The sequence below is a fragment of the Aquarana catesbeiana genome, linkage group LG07 (genome assembly GCF_042186555.1).
Source record: "Aquarana catesbeiana isolate 2022-GZ linkage group LG07, ASM4218655v1, whole genome shotgun sequence".
NCBI classification, from domain to species: domain Eukaryota; kingdom Metazoa; phylum Chordata; class Amphibia; order Anura; family Ranidae; genus Aquarana; species Aquarana catesbeiana.
This window is the reverse complement of record NC_133330.1, coordinates 254162107-254179275: the sequence shown is the minus strand read 5'-3', so window position 1 is coordinate 254179275 and position 17169 is coordinate 254162107. Positions and strand designations below refer to the sequence as shown.

General features: G+C 44.7%; 2 protein-coding genes across 3 annotated transcripts in view; both read right to left on the bottom strand.

The window, feature by feature from the left end:
- Positions 1-17169, bottom strand: part of ANKRD45 (ankyrin repeat domain 45) — a 128526-nt gene that overhangs the window by 13671 nt on the left and 97686 nt on the right. The window lies entirely within an intron of this gene.
- LOC141102536 (pre-mRNA-splicing factor ISY1 homolog) lies at positions 4016-5044 on the bottom strand. Its single transcript, XM_073591462.1, has one exon. It carries the CDS (start codon positions 4963-4965, stop codon positions 4117-4119), a length of 849 nt encoding a protein of 282 aa, XP_073447563.1. The 5' UTR covers positions 4966-5044; the 3' UTR covers positions 4016-4116.

Sequence of the window (17169 nt, the reverse complement as noted above, 5' to 3'; positions counted from 1 at the left end):
TCTGAATGGATACAAGGAGCTCTGACTTTGCTTGGGTGGGTGCCCCCCATAGAGAACTACTGGCTAAGGGGGCACACGATAGGAGGGAGGGGCCACGAGCAGCAAAGAGGGACTCCAGAAGAGGAGGATCCGGGCTGCTCTGTGCAAAACCAACTGCACAGAGGAGGTAAGTAGAACATGTTTGTTATTTAAAAAACAAACAAAAAAAGACTTTACAATCACTTGAACAATCAACCACCAGCGCCTTTAACGACCAATGAATAGCTTGTTGTTAAGGAGCTGGCACCTGATGGTGTCCTAACAACCAGCTATTCACCAATTTGTGCTGTAATGCAAAAAAAAAAAAGCATAATGCATTTTAGAAGCACTGCATTATGAAAGCAGCCTAAAATCATAAATCATTTCAACAAAGTATTTGGTTAGGTTCATATTGTGGTGGGTGGTTGCTGGTGGGGTAATCGTAGTTCTGACAGAACAGGGATTTGGGTGTTTACACACCCAAATCCCTGTTCCTGCTCCCGTGCATGCGATTGCGCGTGGCCGGCGGCGATCACGCCCACCGGCCACGCGCATCGGGTTCCCCGACATGCAGTGTGCCCTTAAAGGTACAGACGTACCCATACGGCGCTTCGCGGGAACAAACCACTTTGCCGCCATATATCGGCGTGAGCCAGTCGGCAAGTGGTTAAGCAGTTTTTATACTTTGCTAAAAGCGCCTTATGACCTTCTTTTTAATTAAATAGGTCATATCCATCTGGTAAGTGGAATCTACTTATGGAGCACTTTGGTTGTATGATCCACAGTTGTTGACAAATTATTTATATTTATTAATAACAAACCTGTCATACTTACCTGCTCTTTGCAAGGGTTTTGCTAGAGGGGCCCCGATCCTCCTCTTCTGGGGTCCCCCCACGGTGCTCCTGGCTCCTTCTCTTCTCGAGTGCCCCCTCAGAGAGCCCCTTTCCATGGGGGCACCTGTGCGGGCGCACTCCCGAATCTTGCTGCTGTGTCTATTGACAAAGACAGTAGGGCTCTTGCTGCTGTGTCTATTGACAAAGACAGTAGGACTATGCCCCGCCCCCGCTTCACTGGATTTGATTGACAGCAGCGGGAGCCTTTGGCTCCCGCTACTATCAATCTATCCAATGAGGACTCGAGACAGCAGCTGGAGCTGCTGTGCTCGTCCACATCGCTTGAAAGGTTGGGTTCAGGTAAGTAAAAGAGAATGCATCAAGGTGAAAAACCGTGAGGGTTTACAGCCCCATTAATGCATGCTATGCATTAAAGGGGCTGTAAACCCTCACATATACCCAGTGAAGTGAACAGCTTCAGATGATGATACACAGCGATGAAACAAATCTCCCTACATAAGTTTTACATGTATATCTGCCGTCTTCAGCTTGCTATATTCTTTAGAATCCTTACATCGGGTAAGAATTTTCACTTCCTCATTCAGCAGTAGGAGTGTTGTTCTGACATACACTGTGTGACAGCTGATTGAAGGAAAGGAACACACCCCCAATCCACATTGGCAGAAGAAGGAAAATGTTTTCATAGCTGTGCTTTTACAAAGCAAGCTCTCTGCTAATCTATTTATAGCAACCTCCCACGACACATTTCAGGATGCTTTTATCTCCTGTATCAGAGAACTTGTCAGAAGTTATAATGCTGATAACAGAAGAGCGGAGCAGCAGAAAGACACGGAACATAGTGCTTTGGAGAGAGAAATAGGGAAATACTACAAGTATATGAATCAGGTTTACATCCACTTTAAGGTTAAAAACTTTCTATGTGCAGCAGCCCCCCTAAGGCCAGTGATGCACTGTCAGGAAAGAGGCAAGTACCAGTCTCGCCAATATCGCTGCCTACCTTCACACATGCACGGTAGAGCGGCACTCCGGTGCATCCCTGGGCACAATACAGAGAAACGGCTAATGCGCTTGCGCAATTCGGCTAAACGGCTGTTTGTGTGCAATTCAGCAAAACAGCTAATGCGCGATTCAGCGTAACGGCAAACACGAGCCTCACACTGGCCTATAAAAGCCACTCTGTGCCATGACCAGATTGCTGGTTTGTCTTTCAGCTCTCCGTGTGTTTCCTGCTTTGTAACCTGATTCTTGATTGCATGTTGTGACCCGGATTGACCTTGACCTGCTCTGATCTTTACCTGCATCTGACCCTCGGCTTGCCTCTCGGACTTCTCCACTTGCTTACTGTGTTTGACCCTCGGCCTGTCCACGGATATTGCCTCCTGTCTCCAGTGATTGACCCTCAGCCTGCTCCTGGACTTTGCTATTGTCTTCAGTGCTCGACCCCTGGCTTGCTCACAGTCTTTGCTTCCAGTCACCTGTGTTTGACCCTCGGCCTGTCTACGGACTTTTGCTATCAATCTTCAGTACTAGTCATCAGCCTGCTGACAGACCTGCTAACAGTCCTTTGCACTAGACTGTTTTTGCCTATCTAGAGACTCTTACTAGTCAACGGCGTTTGACCCCCGGCCTGTTGTTGGATCAGCTGTTCATCCTCCTTCTTGAGCTTCAGCATCTTCCAGTCCTGCACAGCTGTCTCTCTGCTGGAGACCTTCATGCAAGACCTGCCAGCCTGCTGGTGACTCGTGGCTCTTTGTGACCTTCACCCCCTGTACCATCACCAGGAGTGGAGTGCGCTTAGTCGCAAGAGGTTACCGCTCTCAGCATCTCAGTCTCGGTGAGTACCCTTATCTGACATGCACACTGGATGTTATAAAAAATCCAGTCACGTTAGCTATAGAAAGCTGTAGCTGTAGAATGAGTTTTTCAGCGTTTTTGCAGTAGCGTTTTTCACATTTTTTAAACAAAATTCTACTCCCACAAAAACAGTGATAAACCCCGAATAGCCGCGTTTTTAAGCTTTTTTTTAGAGTTGGAGCAGTTTTACAGCTGAAAAACTCCTCTCAAAACCCACTAGTTCTGTGGTTTTTTTCACAGCCAGAAAACTCCACGGACAAAAACTGCTAACAACTGCGCAATTGTCAGTCATCTCCTCAGCGGGGACGCGCTGTCCCTCTCTCCATAGGGTTCCGACTCTTGATTGGATAGATTGATAGCAGTGCAGCCATTGGCTCCCACTGCTGTCAATCAAATCCAATGGCGCGGGCGCCAGGGCCGAGTCCAGCATTCGTGTCAGTGGACGTAAATGCTGGACTCGAGAGCGCGCCCGCAAGGTAACCCCTTGTGAGAGAGCTTCTCCTAGGTAGGGGGTTAACTGATGCGGGGAGGAGCCGCGAGAGCCGCCGGGGGACCCCAGAAGAGGATGTTTGGGGCCACTCAGTGCAAAACGAGCTGCACAGTGGAGGTAAGTATGATAAAATTTGTTATTTTTAAAAAATAAAAAACAATCCTTTACAATCACTTTAACATAAAAAATTCCAACATCCTCCAGAGCCTCAGCTTTCAGAAAACATATCATGTCAGCCATGAGTGGATAAGTTGAACTACAGTCATTCAATAAATCAATCTTCTTTGAACATATAATCCATGATAGGAAAGCTTCAGGATACTGCAGGAAGGAAGGCTTCCCGCTCACACAGTGCTACCACCCACCCCCAGCGATTCCCCCAGTCCTGAAAAGCGCTCCCCGTTCTGCAGCTCAGCCTCCTAGCAGTTGCTCCTCCAGTACTGAGGGGGCGCTGTCACTTGAGGCGCGCTGTGATCTGGAAGCTGATTTTGTGTTTGCAAGTGTCAGTAAGGAGTACAGGGCAACCTGTACACAGTACCAACGCGCTCCGGACGAAAAAAAAGCCCTTCTCATAGGAGTGATAGTGCAGTGAGAGAGAAGACAAACTTCATGAATCAGGTTTACATCCACTTTAAGGATAAAAACCTTCTATGTGCAGCAGCCCCCCCTAAGGCCAGTGATGCACACTGGATGTTATAAAAAATCCAGTCGCGTTAGCTGTAGAAAGCTGTAGCTGTAGAATGAGTTTTTCAGCATTTTTGCAGTAGAGTTTTTCACATTTTTTTTTTTTTTTTTGTACAAAAATCAGTCTATATTTTGTCTCTCGAGTTTCTGTACAAAAAGTAACAAAACATGGGAAATATACAAGGATCTGAAGGGTTATTTTAAGTATTTACAATATTATATGCCTAAAAGTCGCTTGGCGTCTTCACTCTGCGCCATTAGGGCTTCGCTGGCATACTTTTGCAGGAGCTCCATTTTCTTTCGTCGGATCAGAGCTTCCTCAATCTCTTTCTGAGATGGTACTGGTACATGAGCAATGAACTTCTGCTGTCCTTCGTCCCTTTCATTTTCAGGGTCGCTGTCTTCTCCAGACTCATCCGCTGTCACTGCATAGATATTGACTTCCTCCTCTTCTTCGTTTTTATCACCAGATGCAAGGCGAGCTTCCTTCTCCGCTCTCCATTTTTCTATGGCCTCTGCAATGGCGCTTCTCTCTTCTTCTTGTTCCAAAGGTACCAGCACACCATCATCTTCATCCCGGTATCCATAATACTCAGCATCAATTTCTTTCATCAGCTCAGCACGGGTTTTCCGAGGCGGGGGAGCAGGTTCTTTTTCAAACAGCTCACGCACGCCTGGCAAATCTTTGGCTGCTCCAAAATACTTGTAACCACGGTTTCCTGGGACCTCTTTCCCTTCATGGTCCAGCATTTTGGGACCTATACGTGCATAATCAGGACCCCCTAGTTCTTTAATGCGGATCTCCCAATGCCCCTTTTCTCGGATTAACTTATTTATTTCATCATTTAAATCTCGGATCCTAAACTCTCCAAGGCCAGCATTTTGAATCTGTGCTACTTTCTTTGAGATTTCACCAATAATCTGTCTTCTCCACTTCTCTGCTTTTGGCAGTTCATTACATTCAGAAGCAAGAAACGGCCTTCGTTCCTTGACTTTGCCATCTTCAAGCTGGGCCTGGCGAAATCTCGCCAAGGCCGTCATAGCCTTCTCCGCATTACGAGCCATCTCCGGTAATGTGTCACTTCCCAGCCACCAACTACAGCACGAATCCTGCACAACCACCACCAGCCGGCGCACCGGCGAGTTTTTCACATTTTTTAAACAAAATTTTTCTCCCACACAAAACAGTGATAAACCCTGAATAGCCGCGTTTTTAAGCTTTTTTCAGAGTTAGAGCAGTTTTACAGCTGAAAAACTCCTCTCAAAACCCACTAGTTCTGTGGTTTTTTCACAGCCAGAAAACTCCACGGACAAAAACTGCTAATAACATCCTATGTGTGCATGGACACATAGGATAACATCCTGAGGAGTTTACTGGCTGCAGAAAAAAACGTCTGAAGCCAAAAACAGCAGCTGTAAAAATGTCCAGTGTGCATGAGGCCTAAAACTTACTTGAGCCCCATCTCAGTCCAGTGAGGTTGCAAGAGAGACTGGACTCTACCTCCTGATTGGCTGAGACACACAGTGGGCGCCACTGGCTCCCGCTGCTGTTAATCAAAGTCAGTGCATCAATGAGAAAAAAGAGGGGGCGGGGCAGGGCCCAGCCACGACTCCGTATCTGAATGGACACAGAGCAGTGGTCCGGCTCAGCTATTGGCTGTGGGGGCACTCAGCAGAATGGAGGGGCCAGGAGCACAGAAAAGGGACCTGAGAAGAGGAGGATTCTGGCTGCTCTGTGCAAAACTAACTGCACAGAGCCGGTAAGTATCACATATTTGTTATTCATAACTGCTTGCCGACCAGGCGCCGTCGTTATACGGCGGCAGGTTGGCTCTCCTACGTGAATCGCCGTAGTTGTAAGTTGGCTCGCCCAGGCACGGTCTGGAGCATGCCTGCGGGTCAAGCGGACTCGATGTCTACCGGCGACCTGCATTCGCCTAGTACAGAGCCAGAACGGAGATCTGCCTTTGTAAACAAGGCGAATCCCCGTTCTGCCAAGGGACATGATAGAGAGCTACTGTTCCCAGCCATCGGGAACAGTGATCTCTGTCATGTCCCAGGCAGCCCATCCCCCCTAGATTTAGAACACACCTAGGGAACACAGTTAACCCCTTGATCGCCCCCTAGTGTTAACCCCTTTCCTGTCAGTGTCATTTTTACATTGATCAGTGCATTTTTATAGCACCGATCAATGTAATAATGTCACAGGTCCCCCAAAAGTGTAATTGGTGGTCAGATTTGTCCGCTGCAATGTCGCAGTCCCTCTAAAATTTGCAGATCACTGCCATTACTAGTAAAAACATTAAAAAATAAATAAAAGTCCCTAAATCTACCCCATAGTTTGTAGACACGATAACTTTTGCGTAAACCAATCAATATATGCCTATTGAGATTATCTTTACCAAAAACATGTAGAAGAATATATATCGACAAAAACTGATGAATACATTTTTTTTATATTTTTTTTTTTTGGATATGTATTATAGCAAAAAGTAAAAAAAAATATTTTTTTTTCCAAAATTGTCGCTCTTTGTTAAAAAATAAAAACCGCAGAGATCAAATACCACCGAAAGAAAGCTCTATTTGTGGGGAAAAAAGGACATCAATTTTGTTTGCGTACAGCGTCACACAACTGCGCAATTGTCAGTTAAGTCATCGGGGTCCTGACTCTTGAATGGATAGATTGATAGCAGTGCAGCCATTGGCTCCCGCTGCTGTCAATCAAATCCAATGACGCGGGCGCCGGGGCCGAGTCCAGCATTCGTGTCTGGGCGTAAATGCTGGACTCCAGAGCGCGCCCGCAAAGTAACCCTTCGTGAGAGAGCTTCTCCTAGGTAGGGGGTTATCTGATGCGGGGGGGGGGAGCCGCGAGAGCCGCCGGGGGACCCCAGAAGAGGATGTTTGGGGCCACTCAGTGCAAAACGAGCTGCACAGTGGAGGTAAGTATGATAAGTTTGTTATTTTTAAAAAATAAAAAACAATCCTTTACAATCACTTTATCATAAAAAATTCCAACATCCTCCAGAGCCTCAGCTTTCAGAAAACATATCATGTTTGCCATGAGTGGATAAGTTGAACTACAGTCATTCAATAAATCAATCCTCTTTGAACATATAATCCATGATAGGAAAGCTTCACGATACTGCAGGAAGGAAGACTTCCCGCTCACACAGTGCTACCACCCACCCCCAGCTATTCCCCCAGTCCTGAAAAAGCGCTCCCCGTTCTGCAGCTCAGCCTCCTAGCAGTTGCTCCTCCAGTACTGAGGGGGCGCTGTCACTTGAGGCGCGCTGTGATCTGGAAGCTGATTTTGTGTTTGCAGGCATCAGCAAGGAGTACAGGGCAAGCTGTACACAGTACCACCGCGCTCCAGACGAAAAAAAGCCCTTCTCATAGGAGTGATAGTGCGGTGAGGGAGAAGACAGCCCCTTGAGGCCCTTCCCCTTTCCTGCACATGTGACGCTCTACGCTGCAGCTTCCTTTCACTGGTAGAAAAAAAACAAACATCTGGTTGTCAGTTGCTGCTGTGATGACGTCACCATGTGACCGTTGTCTCTATGTACAGCCCCAGCAGCACCTTCAGCAGTTGGTTTCTGTAGTGAGTGGTTGCTAATAAGCTGAGCTCTTGGATTGCATTTGTTTTACATTGCAAATTTCAAAAATGACGGCAAGAAAACTCTTCTTGATCTTAGCAGGAATTCTTATTCTGTTCATGTCTCCCTCTTCTGGTATGTAACTTTATTATATCATTAAATAATCCTCTATATAGGACCTGATGGGTTTTACTTCCTCTTTTGCTCCCTGCAAAGCCTGCAAATGAAAGGCACAATGGGCTAGTATGCATAGCCTATTATGTGACACTTACCTGCAAACGAATCCATCGCTGTCCCCTGTCCATCTTCGTCCCTCTTCCTTCCGGGGGCTGTGGACTCCGGCTCTCTGACTGGCCGTAGCCGTGTTACATCACTCCCGTGCATGCGTGTGGGAGCCGTCAGTAACGGCACATGCTGGGGGAAGAAACGGCACGGAGGTCCCTTTCTTCACAGCGCATGCGCCGATTACATCATCGGCGAACTACAAGTGAAATATCTCCTAAACGGTGCTCGTTTAGGAGATATTTCCACTACCTATAGGTAAGCCTTATTCTAGGCTTACCTATAGATAAAAGTCACTATGGAGGGTTTACAACCTCTTTAAGTGCTTCTATTGCCCAAACAGAATCTGTCAACAAGTCTGCATAGTCTTGACACGTTTAAGGCATTTAATGGAGAAGTTTACCTTTTAAAAAAAAGAAATGCACATTTTTTTTGCAGGTAAAAAAATGTGCATTTATTATTTTTTTTAAATTATTATTAGTAGCTTGTAAAGCATTGCACTTGTGATCAGCAGATCGAGGGTGCAATCTGAGGCTCCTGCAGACTGTCAGTGTAGCTGCCTCATAGTGGCAGACAGTTACTGAATGACAGGAAGGATCAATGAACTAACACAAGATAAAGTTACATAGTTACATAGTAGGTGAGGTTGCAAAAAGACACAAGTCCAACCTATTTGTGTGATTTTATATCAGTATTACATTGTATATCCCTGTATGTTGCCATCATTCAGGTGCTTACTAATCGTTTTTTTAAACTATTCATGCCCCCCCCGCTGAGACCACCGCCTGTGGAAGGGAATTCCACATCCTTGCCGCTCTTCCAGTAAAGAACCCTCTACGTAGTTTAAAGGTTAAACCTCGTTTCTTCTAATTTTAATGAGTGGCCACGTGTCTTGTTAAACTCCCTTCTGCAAAAAAGTTTGTATCCCTATTGTGGGGTCACCAGTATGGTATTTGTAAATTGAAATCATATCCCCTCTCAAGTGTCTCTTCTCCAGAGAGAATAAGTTCAGTGCTCGCAACCTTTCCTCATAACTAATATCCTCCAGAGTCCAGACCCTTTATTAGCTTTGTTGCCCTTCTTTGTACTTACTCCATTTCCAATACATCTTTCCTGAGGACTGGTGCCCAGAACTTGACAGCAAACTCCAGGTGCAGCCAGACCAGAGTCTTGTAGAGTGGGAGAATTATCGCTTTATCCCTGGAGTTAATCCCCTTTTTAATGCATGCCAATATTCTGTTTGCTTTGTTAGCAGCAACTTGCCATTGATGAGCCTATCATCTACTAGGACCCTCAGGTCCTTTTCCATCCCCTAGTGTATAGATTGCATTCATATTTTTGCCACCCAAATGCATTATTTTACATTTTTCCACAATAAACCCCATTTGCCATGTAGTTGCCCACCCCATTAATTTGTTCAGATCTTCTTGCAAGCTTTCCACATCCTGCGGAGAATTTATTGCCCTGCTTAGCTTAGTATTGCCCGCAAATACAGAGATTGAACTGTTTACCCCATCCTCCAGGAACAAATTAAATAGGAATGGTCCCAGCACAGAACCCTGGGGGACCCCACTACCCACCCCTGACCATTCCTAGTACTCCCCATTTATCACCACCCCCTGAACTCGTAGCCAGTTTTCAATCCATGTACTGACCCTATGGTCCATGCCAACGGACCTTATTTTGTGCAGTAAATGGTTATGGGGAACTGTGTCAAATGCTTTTGCAAAATCCAGATACAACACATCTATGGGTGTTCCTTTATCTAGATGGAAACTTACTGCCTCATAGAAGGTTAATAGATTGGTTTGGCAAGAATGATTCTTCATGAATCCATGCTGATTACTGCTAATGATACCGTTTTCATTACTAAAATCTTGTATAAAGTCCCTTATCATCCCCTCCAAGCACTTGCATACTATTGATGTTAGGCTGACTGGTCTGTAATTTCCAGGGATGTATTTTGGGCTCTTTTTAAATATTGGTGCTACATTGGCTCTTCTCCAATCCGCTGGTACCACTCCAGTCAGTAGACTGTCAGTAAAAATTAGGAACAATGGCAATTACTTGACTGAGTTCCCTAAGTACCCTCAGGCGCAAGCCATCTGGTCCCAGTGATTTATTAATGTTAAGTTTCCCAGGTTTAATTCTAATTCTGTCCTCTGCTAGCCATGAGGGTGCTTCCTGAGATGTGTCATAGGATAAACACTGCAGTTTTGGTTACTGAAGCCTCCCGATTCCCTCGCGAAGACTGAGGAGAAGAATAAATTCAATACCTTCGCCATCTCCCAAACCTTTATAACCAGATGTCCTTCCTCATTCTTTATGGGGCCAATATGGTCTGTCCTCCCTTTTTTACTGTTTACATACTTAAAAAATTTCTTGGGATTTTTTGCTCTCCTCCTTATGTGTCTTTCGTGTTAGCCGCCCTAATTGCACCCTTACATTTCTTGTTGCATTCTTTATAAAGTCTGAATGCTGATGATGATCCCTCAACCTTGTATTTTTTGAAGGCCTTCTTTTTGGCTTTTATATGCATTTGTACATTGGCATTAAGCCATCCAGGACTTTTGTTCGCTCTTTTAAATGTATTACCCAATGGGATGCACTGGCTAATGTCCTTATTTAATATGCTCTTAAAACGAACCCATCTCTCCTTCATGTTCTTTGTTCCTAAGATTTTATCCCAATTAATATCTTCTAACAAGGTTCGTAGTTTAGGGAAGTTGGCTCTTTTGATATTCAGTGTCTTTGTATTTCCCTTATGTTTCCTATTTGTGTGATTTATACTGAAGCTGTAATCCCTGTTTTCTAAATTTGTCCGTATTTCCACACCCGTGATCAGGTCTGTATTGTTGGTAATCAGTAGGTCTAGTAACGCTTAATTTCTAGTTTGTGTGTCTACCATCTGACCCATGAAATTGTTCTGCAAGACATTTAGGAACTGGTGAGCCTTAGATGAATGCGTGGTTCCCTCCGCCCAGTCTATGTCTGGATAAATAAAATCCCCCATTATGATAACACTTCCTATCCTTGCTACTAATCCAAATTGTGATAGGAGGTCCGCCTCCCCCTCCTCCCTCAGGTTAGGGGGCCTATAGCATACTCCCAGTATTATTTTCCCCTTAGCTTCATCCCTTTGGAGCTCTACCCATAAGGATTCCACCTCCTCCCTAGCTCCCTTAGTGATGTCATCTCTAACATTCACTTGTACAATACTCTTGATATAAAGGCATACCCCTCCCCCTTTTTTACCCTCTCTATCCCTGCGATAAAGGGTATACCCTTGAATAGTTGCCAGCCAATCATGAGAGCTGTTGAACCAAGTCTCTGAAATTCCCACAAAATCCAAATCCTCCTCGTACAGCAGTATCTCTAGTTCACCCATCTTGTCCGCCAGCCTCCTGGCATTGGTGAACATGCCACATAGTTTAGATTGGTTGCATATATCCTCTTATTGGGTGTTCTTCCGAGATTGTAACTAGGACATGCTACTATACTTCCCGTATATACTCAAGTATAAGTCGATCCGAGTATAAGTCGAGGCCCAAATTTACCACAAAAAAATGGGAAAAACTTAATGACCCAAGTATAAGACGAGGGTGAGAAATGCAGCAGCTACTGTAAGTGGAAAAAAGAGGGTCAACAATGCCCATCTGCAGCTGTATACCTCACTGTGTCCTGTGCATGTGTCATGTGTCATGTGTATATGTGCATATGTCCTGTGTATATGTGCATGTGTCTTGTGTATATGTGCATGGGTCCTGTGTATATGTGCATGTGTCATGTACCTGTATCCTGTGTATATTTGCATGTGTTATGTATCTGTGTCCTGTGTATATGTGCATGTGTCATGTACCTATGTCCTGTGTATATGTGCATGTGTCATGTGTATATGTACCTGTGTCATGTACCTGTGTCCTGTGTATATGTGCATGTGTCATGTACCTCTGTATATGTACCTGTGTCCTGTGTATGTGTGCATGTGTATATGTACCTGTGTGCATGTGTCTGTGTGCATCCTACCTGTGTCCTGTGTATCCTCTGTGTGCCGCTCTGCACCGATCAGCGTGTGCGGCGGCCATTCACTGTTCAAAAGCTGCACCTCCTCCTCGTCCATGATAGGCAGAAAACTCCATTTCCCAGCAGTCAGCGGTCAGCCTATCACGGACATTCTCTCATCCTCATACCACAGACGAGGATGAGAGAATGTCCGTGATAGGCTGTACACTGACTGCCTATCACAGACGAGGAGGCGCGGCTTTTAAACAGTGAGAGGCTGCCGAGTGTAGCACACGCTGGCCGCCGTCTGCCTGCATGACACGCGTGACTCGAGTATAAGTCGAGGGGGGCACTTTCTGCCCCAAAAAAGGGGCTGAAAATTTCGACTTATACTCGAGTATATATGGTACCTTGGGTTTATGTGCTTTAGTCAACCTACCACTAATTCCCCAAATACTACCTTCTGGACTATGTTCCGCGCTGACTATCTCTACCTCTGGACCCCCCCCCCGTCGCCTAGTTTAAAATCCCCTCTAACTTTTTGGCCATCTTTATTCCCAGCACACCTGCACCCTCCTCATTTAAAAGTGAAGCACTTACAAAATAATAATATTAGCAATTTAATAATAATTGTATTATCATTTTGGAAATTCTTTATTTTTTGTTATTTTAATTGTTTTGTCAGCAAATTGTGTGAGCTGCTTTTTTTGCACTATTATCCAGGCGTGGGTGTGTTAATTATAAAAATATAATAATAATAATAATTGTATTATCATTTTGTAAGTGCTTTATTTTATGTTAATTGAACTGGTTTATCAACAAATTGTGTGAGCTGCGGGTCGCTTTAAAGGCCGAAGAAGGGGTTAAAAGCGCCCGTGTTGCGGCGATTCGGAAACGATGCCCATTAATTTCAATGAGCTGGGGCGTTTTGGGAGCACCGTATGCTGGGAGCGCTGTATGCTGCTGCTTGCAGGACTTTTTCTAACATTCTGCAAACGCACTGCCCCAGTGTAAAAACATTCGGGCTTTCACATTCGGGCGGCATGGGAGGCAGTTTTCAGGCGCTTTATAGGTGCTATTTCTAGTGCTAAAACACCTGAAAACTGCCTCAGTGGGAAAGGGGTCTAAAGAATCAATGAACTACCTAGAGCAGTGGTCATCAACCCTGTCCTCAGGGCCCGCTAACAGGCCAGGTTTTATGTATTACCTTGGGGAGATGCAGACTAGAATACTACAATCACTGAGCAGCACATGATATCACCTGTGATGTATTTCAGTTATCTTGCAAACCTGGCCTGTTAGTGGGCCCTGATGACCACTGACCTAGAGTGCTCACCAGCGCCCTGGTAGTTCATTGAGAACTGTCAGCCATAGTGGCTTGACGGTAGTTGTAGTTTTCCCTCCGTTCGTTACATGTTACACACTAAATATGAGTGTAACATTTTACAAAAGATGAACTTATTCTTTAAAGTGATTGTAAAGGTTATAATAAAAAACAAAAACAAAAAAACAAACATGTTATACTTACCTGCTCTGTGCAATGATTTTTGGGTCCCCCATCAGCGGGTCCTGGCTCCCCCTCTTACCAAGTGCCGCAATAGCAAGCCTCTTGCTATGGGGGTACTCAAGCAGGCTTGCTCCCGAGCCAAGCTCCTGTGACTGGACATTGTCCATTCACACACAGAGCGAGGCTCTGCCCTGCCCCCCCTCCACTCTCCCCAAATTGGCTCACTGGCTGTGATTGACAATGGCTGTGATTGACAATGGCTCCCGCTGCTGTGTGAGCCAGTAAAGAGAGAGAGGCCGGGGAGAGCCTCTGCTCTCATGCACATCACTGGATCTAGATCAGCTCAGGTAAGTATAAGGGGGAGACTGCACCCAGAAAGTTTTTTACCTTCATGCATATAAAAGTAACGCAGCTACCACATCTAAGGACTGGAATTTTGCAATATATCACATTTTTGTTTGGGGTTCTAAAAAAAAATTATAAACGTACATACTCATCTCTGTGCTGCAGCATCGGTGTGATGCTGCAGCTGTCTCACATCAGCTCTATGCCCGAGAACTGAGCAATTACATGACCAATGATCGCACAATTCTCAATCTGCCCTGCCTCGCCAGTGCTCACTAAAGCGTAGGGCTGGAGAGGGGCTGGGCAATGACAGCCAGAGCCAGCTGTCAATCGGGCAGCTGGATAAATCCCAACAATATGTTTGGGATCTTTCCAGAGACTGGAGCGGCTCTGTGACGTCAGCTAACAGCAGGCTATAGCCCGCTGTCAGCAGACTCTGGGTCACAGGAGTGTTAAAGTAAGTACACTCCTCTGACCCACAAGAAGTATGGCCAAAAAAGTTTTGGCCATACTTCTCTTTTAAAGGATAAGTTTACCTTCTATAACATATTACACCTATAATCAGGGTGTAACATGTTATGAACGCACCGGCCCCTGTCCCTGCCCCCACTGTGACAGCAGAACGAGGATCTTCTCCCCGTGACTGCTGCCACAATCCAGAAAAGCTGCAGCCCTGCAGGGCTTCACCCCCCCGGCCACGTCACTCATTCACAGTCTTCTGTGAATGGAAAACTACAAGGTCCAGCAGCCTTTGCGGCTGTCGGCTTGTCGTTTTCCACGAACTTCCACGGAGCTGTGAGCGCTGTGGTAGTTCATTGAGTCTTCCTGTCAGAATGTATCGGGTTCCTCGGAGGAGGTAGGAGCAAGCCGAAACACTGGCAGATCTGCAAGAGACCTGCATGGCATCAGCGACCTGCTGATTGCTGGTGCAATGCTTTACAGCCTCCCAGAACAAAAAATAATAAATACACATTTTTTTACCTGCAAAAAAACAGGCATTTATTATTTTTTGTCAAAAGGTGAACTTATCCTTTAAGTCTATGGATTCTATAGACAGATACGGCACAGGGTACTTTTGTCTTGCTGCCTCTTTTCAGAATTCTGTCCTCCAGTGGTGAGACGCAACTCTGCTTCAGTTGATCCTGACTGTGCTGGCTCTCCTATGCATGTGTGCATGTTAGGCTCAAAGTGCCACTGGGGAGGCGTCTGATTTGAAGTCTGTAAGGCTCTGTGTAGGTCTGCCCTTTATAAATGCAGAAAGTTAATACCAATCTGCAGCAGTACCCTAAAATAAAGTTATTTATTTTTAAAAGTATGCAGTTGTATCAATTAGTATCACAGTACATTGTTTTAAACATTTTCTTTCTTTTGCTTTTTAGCTGCACCAACTAATAACATCAAGGTGCATAATAAGGAGATTGAAATTGATGCAGGGGAACATCTTATGATCCCCTGCAGTTACAACATGAACAAACATTTCCAGACAGACAAATTAGATCTGGAATGGACCATGATACCAGAGAGTGGTGGAGACTCTAAGTTAGTTTACATGGTCTATGAAAACAACAAGGAGCCCGTACAGCAGCCTAATGAGCGTGCCCATGGTTTCCTGGCAAGGCATAAAGGTAACTGCTCTTTGGTGATCAAACCAACCCAGTTTCAAGACAGCGGTACCTACCAGGTTCACCTACTCATCAAAGGAGTAAGATTTAGCTCCATGACAGATGTCAAGGTCCATGTCAAAACATGCATCGAGAGTTATGGTAAGTCTTGATTTAATCCCCAATTATATATTGCACTGATAAATCATTAACTTGTATTATAAACAATTCATGAAATGTTACAAACAATATACAAAATCATATAAAAAATTGGGCAAACAATTGACTACAATGGCACAACACCTTTTCACAGTACGTGATGGACAAATAGTAAGGTGTGTAGACTAGAATACATCAAATGTAGCCCAAAAGCAGTTATGTTAACCAATACATTGCTCAAAGGGAAGCCCAGTTGAAGATATTAGCACTATTGCATAAAAGGAGATTTTTTATATAAGAGCTACAGTATATGGGTAACAGGTTTCTGAATATATCACCCTTCTTGTCCTCATATATCCCGCTTCCTTTCATTCTTCTTATATATTTATCTGTTTCCCCCTTTTTAAAAAGAATGTATGCATTTTACATTTCCCCTTTCTACTCTCCCTTCTATTCTGTTGCACGGGCCCCAGTTCAATGTTTAATGCTTTTCTATAGGCTCCATAAGCCCCGATATTATTGTCATTTTTGTTATTTTTACTTGAGCTACCAATCTATTTTTCACCATTAGGTGGCATCAGGTAATACTACATTTATCTGCTTGATGCCACCTCCTCTGCCCCCTTCTGATGTGTGATGTTAATTTCGCTCTACAGAAGGCAGGATGTGTTTTATGTCACTTCTTAGGGCATACACATGTACTGCCTGTCATTTATGAGAGCACAGCCACAGTTTCATCACAGCCACAGCTCAAGGAACCCCTATTACAAGCTCTGGAGGAATGCTAGGGTTCCAGAGAATCTTGGTTGAGAAAGGCTGGGTTAGGGTTTTTGATATGCTTTGTAAAATTGTGCCCATTTTGTCAGTTTAAGTCTACTATTTCTGTGGTGCAGTAGCTGTAAGGACATCACTAACAACAAAAATGTAGTGTAGAGTTAAGCTCTTACTAACATGCATGCCTGAGGTTGTGTGAATTCAGCCCCATTAAAGTATCTGTAGTAAAAAACGTTTTTACATTTTTGGATAGAATGTGGAAGGGTTGGAATGTCTGTCAGTTTTCAAATTTTCATTGGATAGATTCACTCTTTCTCTCATTCTTCATCCTTGTCAATTTCACTGAGACATAAAGCGATGGAAAATAAAGATTTTACAGTTGTCATCTGAACGGGAAGCATTGGTAAATCTATCAGTGGGGGCACCTGTTCTGATGATGGCTATCAAAGTGGAGATTACCAGTCATTTTTAGGGATGTCCTCTCTTTAGTTGTCTAGACCAATGGTCTCCAAACTGCGGCCCGGTGGCTGGATGTGGCCCTTTGCTTGCCTTTATCTGACTCTTGGGGCACTATTCCTCCCACTGATATGAAGCACCGATTCTACCACTGACATCAAAAATGGGGCAATAATTCCTACATGGACACCAACAATGAGGGTACTATTCTTCCCACTGGCACCCAACAATGGGGCACTATTCCTCCCACTGACACCAACAATGAGGCATGGTTTACTCCCACTGATGCCAGGATATTTTCAACTCCCACTAGCCACAGTCCAGCCCACCTAAAGTCTGAAGGACAATAAACTTGCCTTTTTTTTGGAAAAAAAGTAGAAAGTTTAGAAAGTCTGGAGATCCCTGGTCTAGATTATCAAAAGTTTAAAATAATGATCATCTAATGTCTTTTTATACTTCATTTGCAGGAGCTGATTACTGTGCATGTGATGCAGTGCAAGTTGGAAGCAAGCCAGGATTGGATGATTTAACTATCCTCATCATTGCCGGA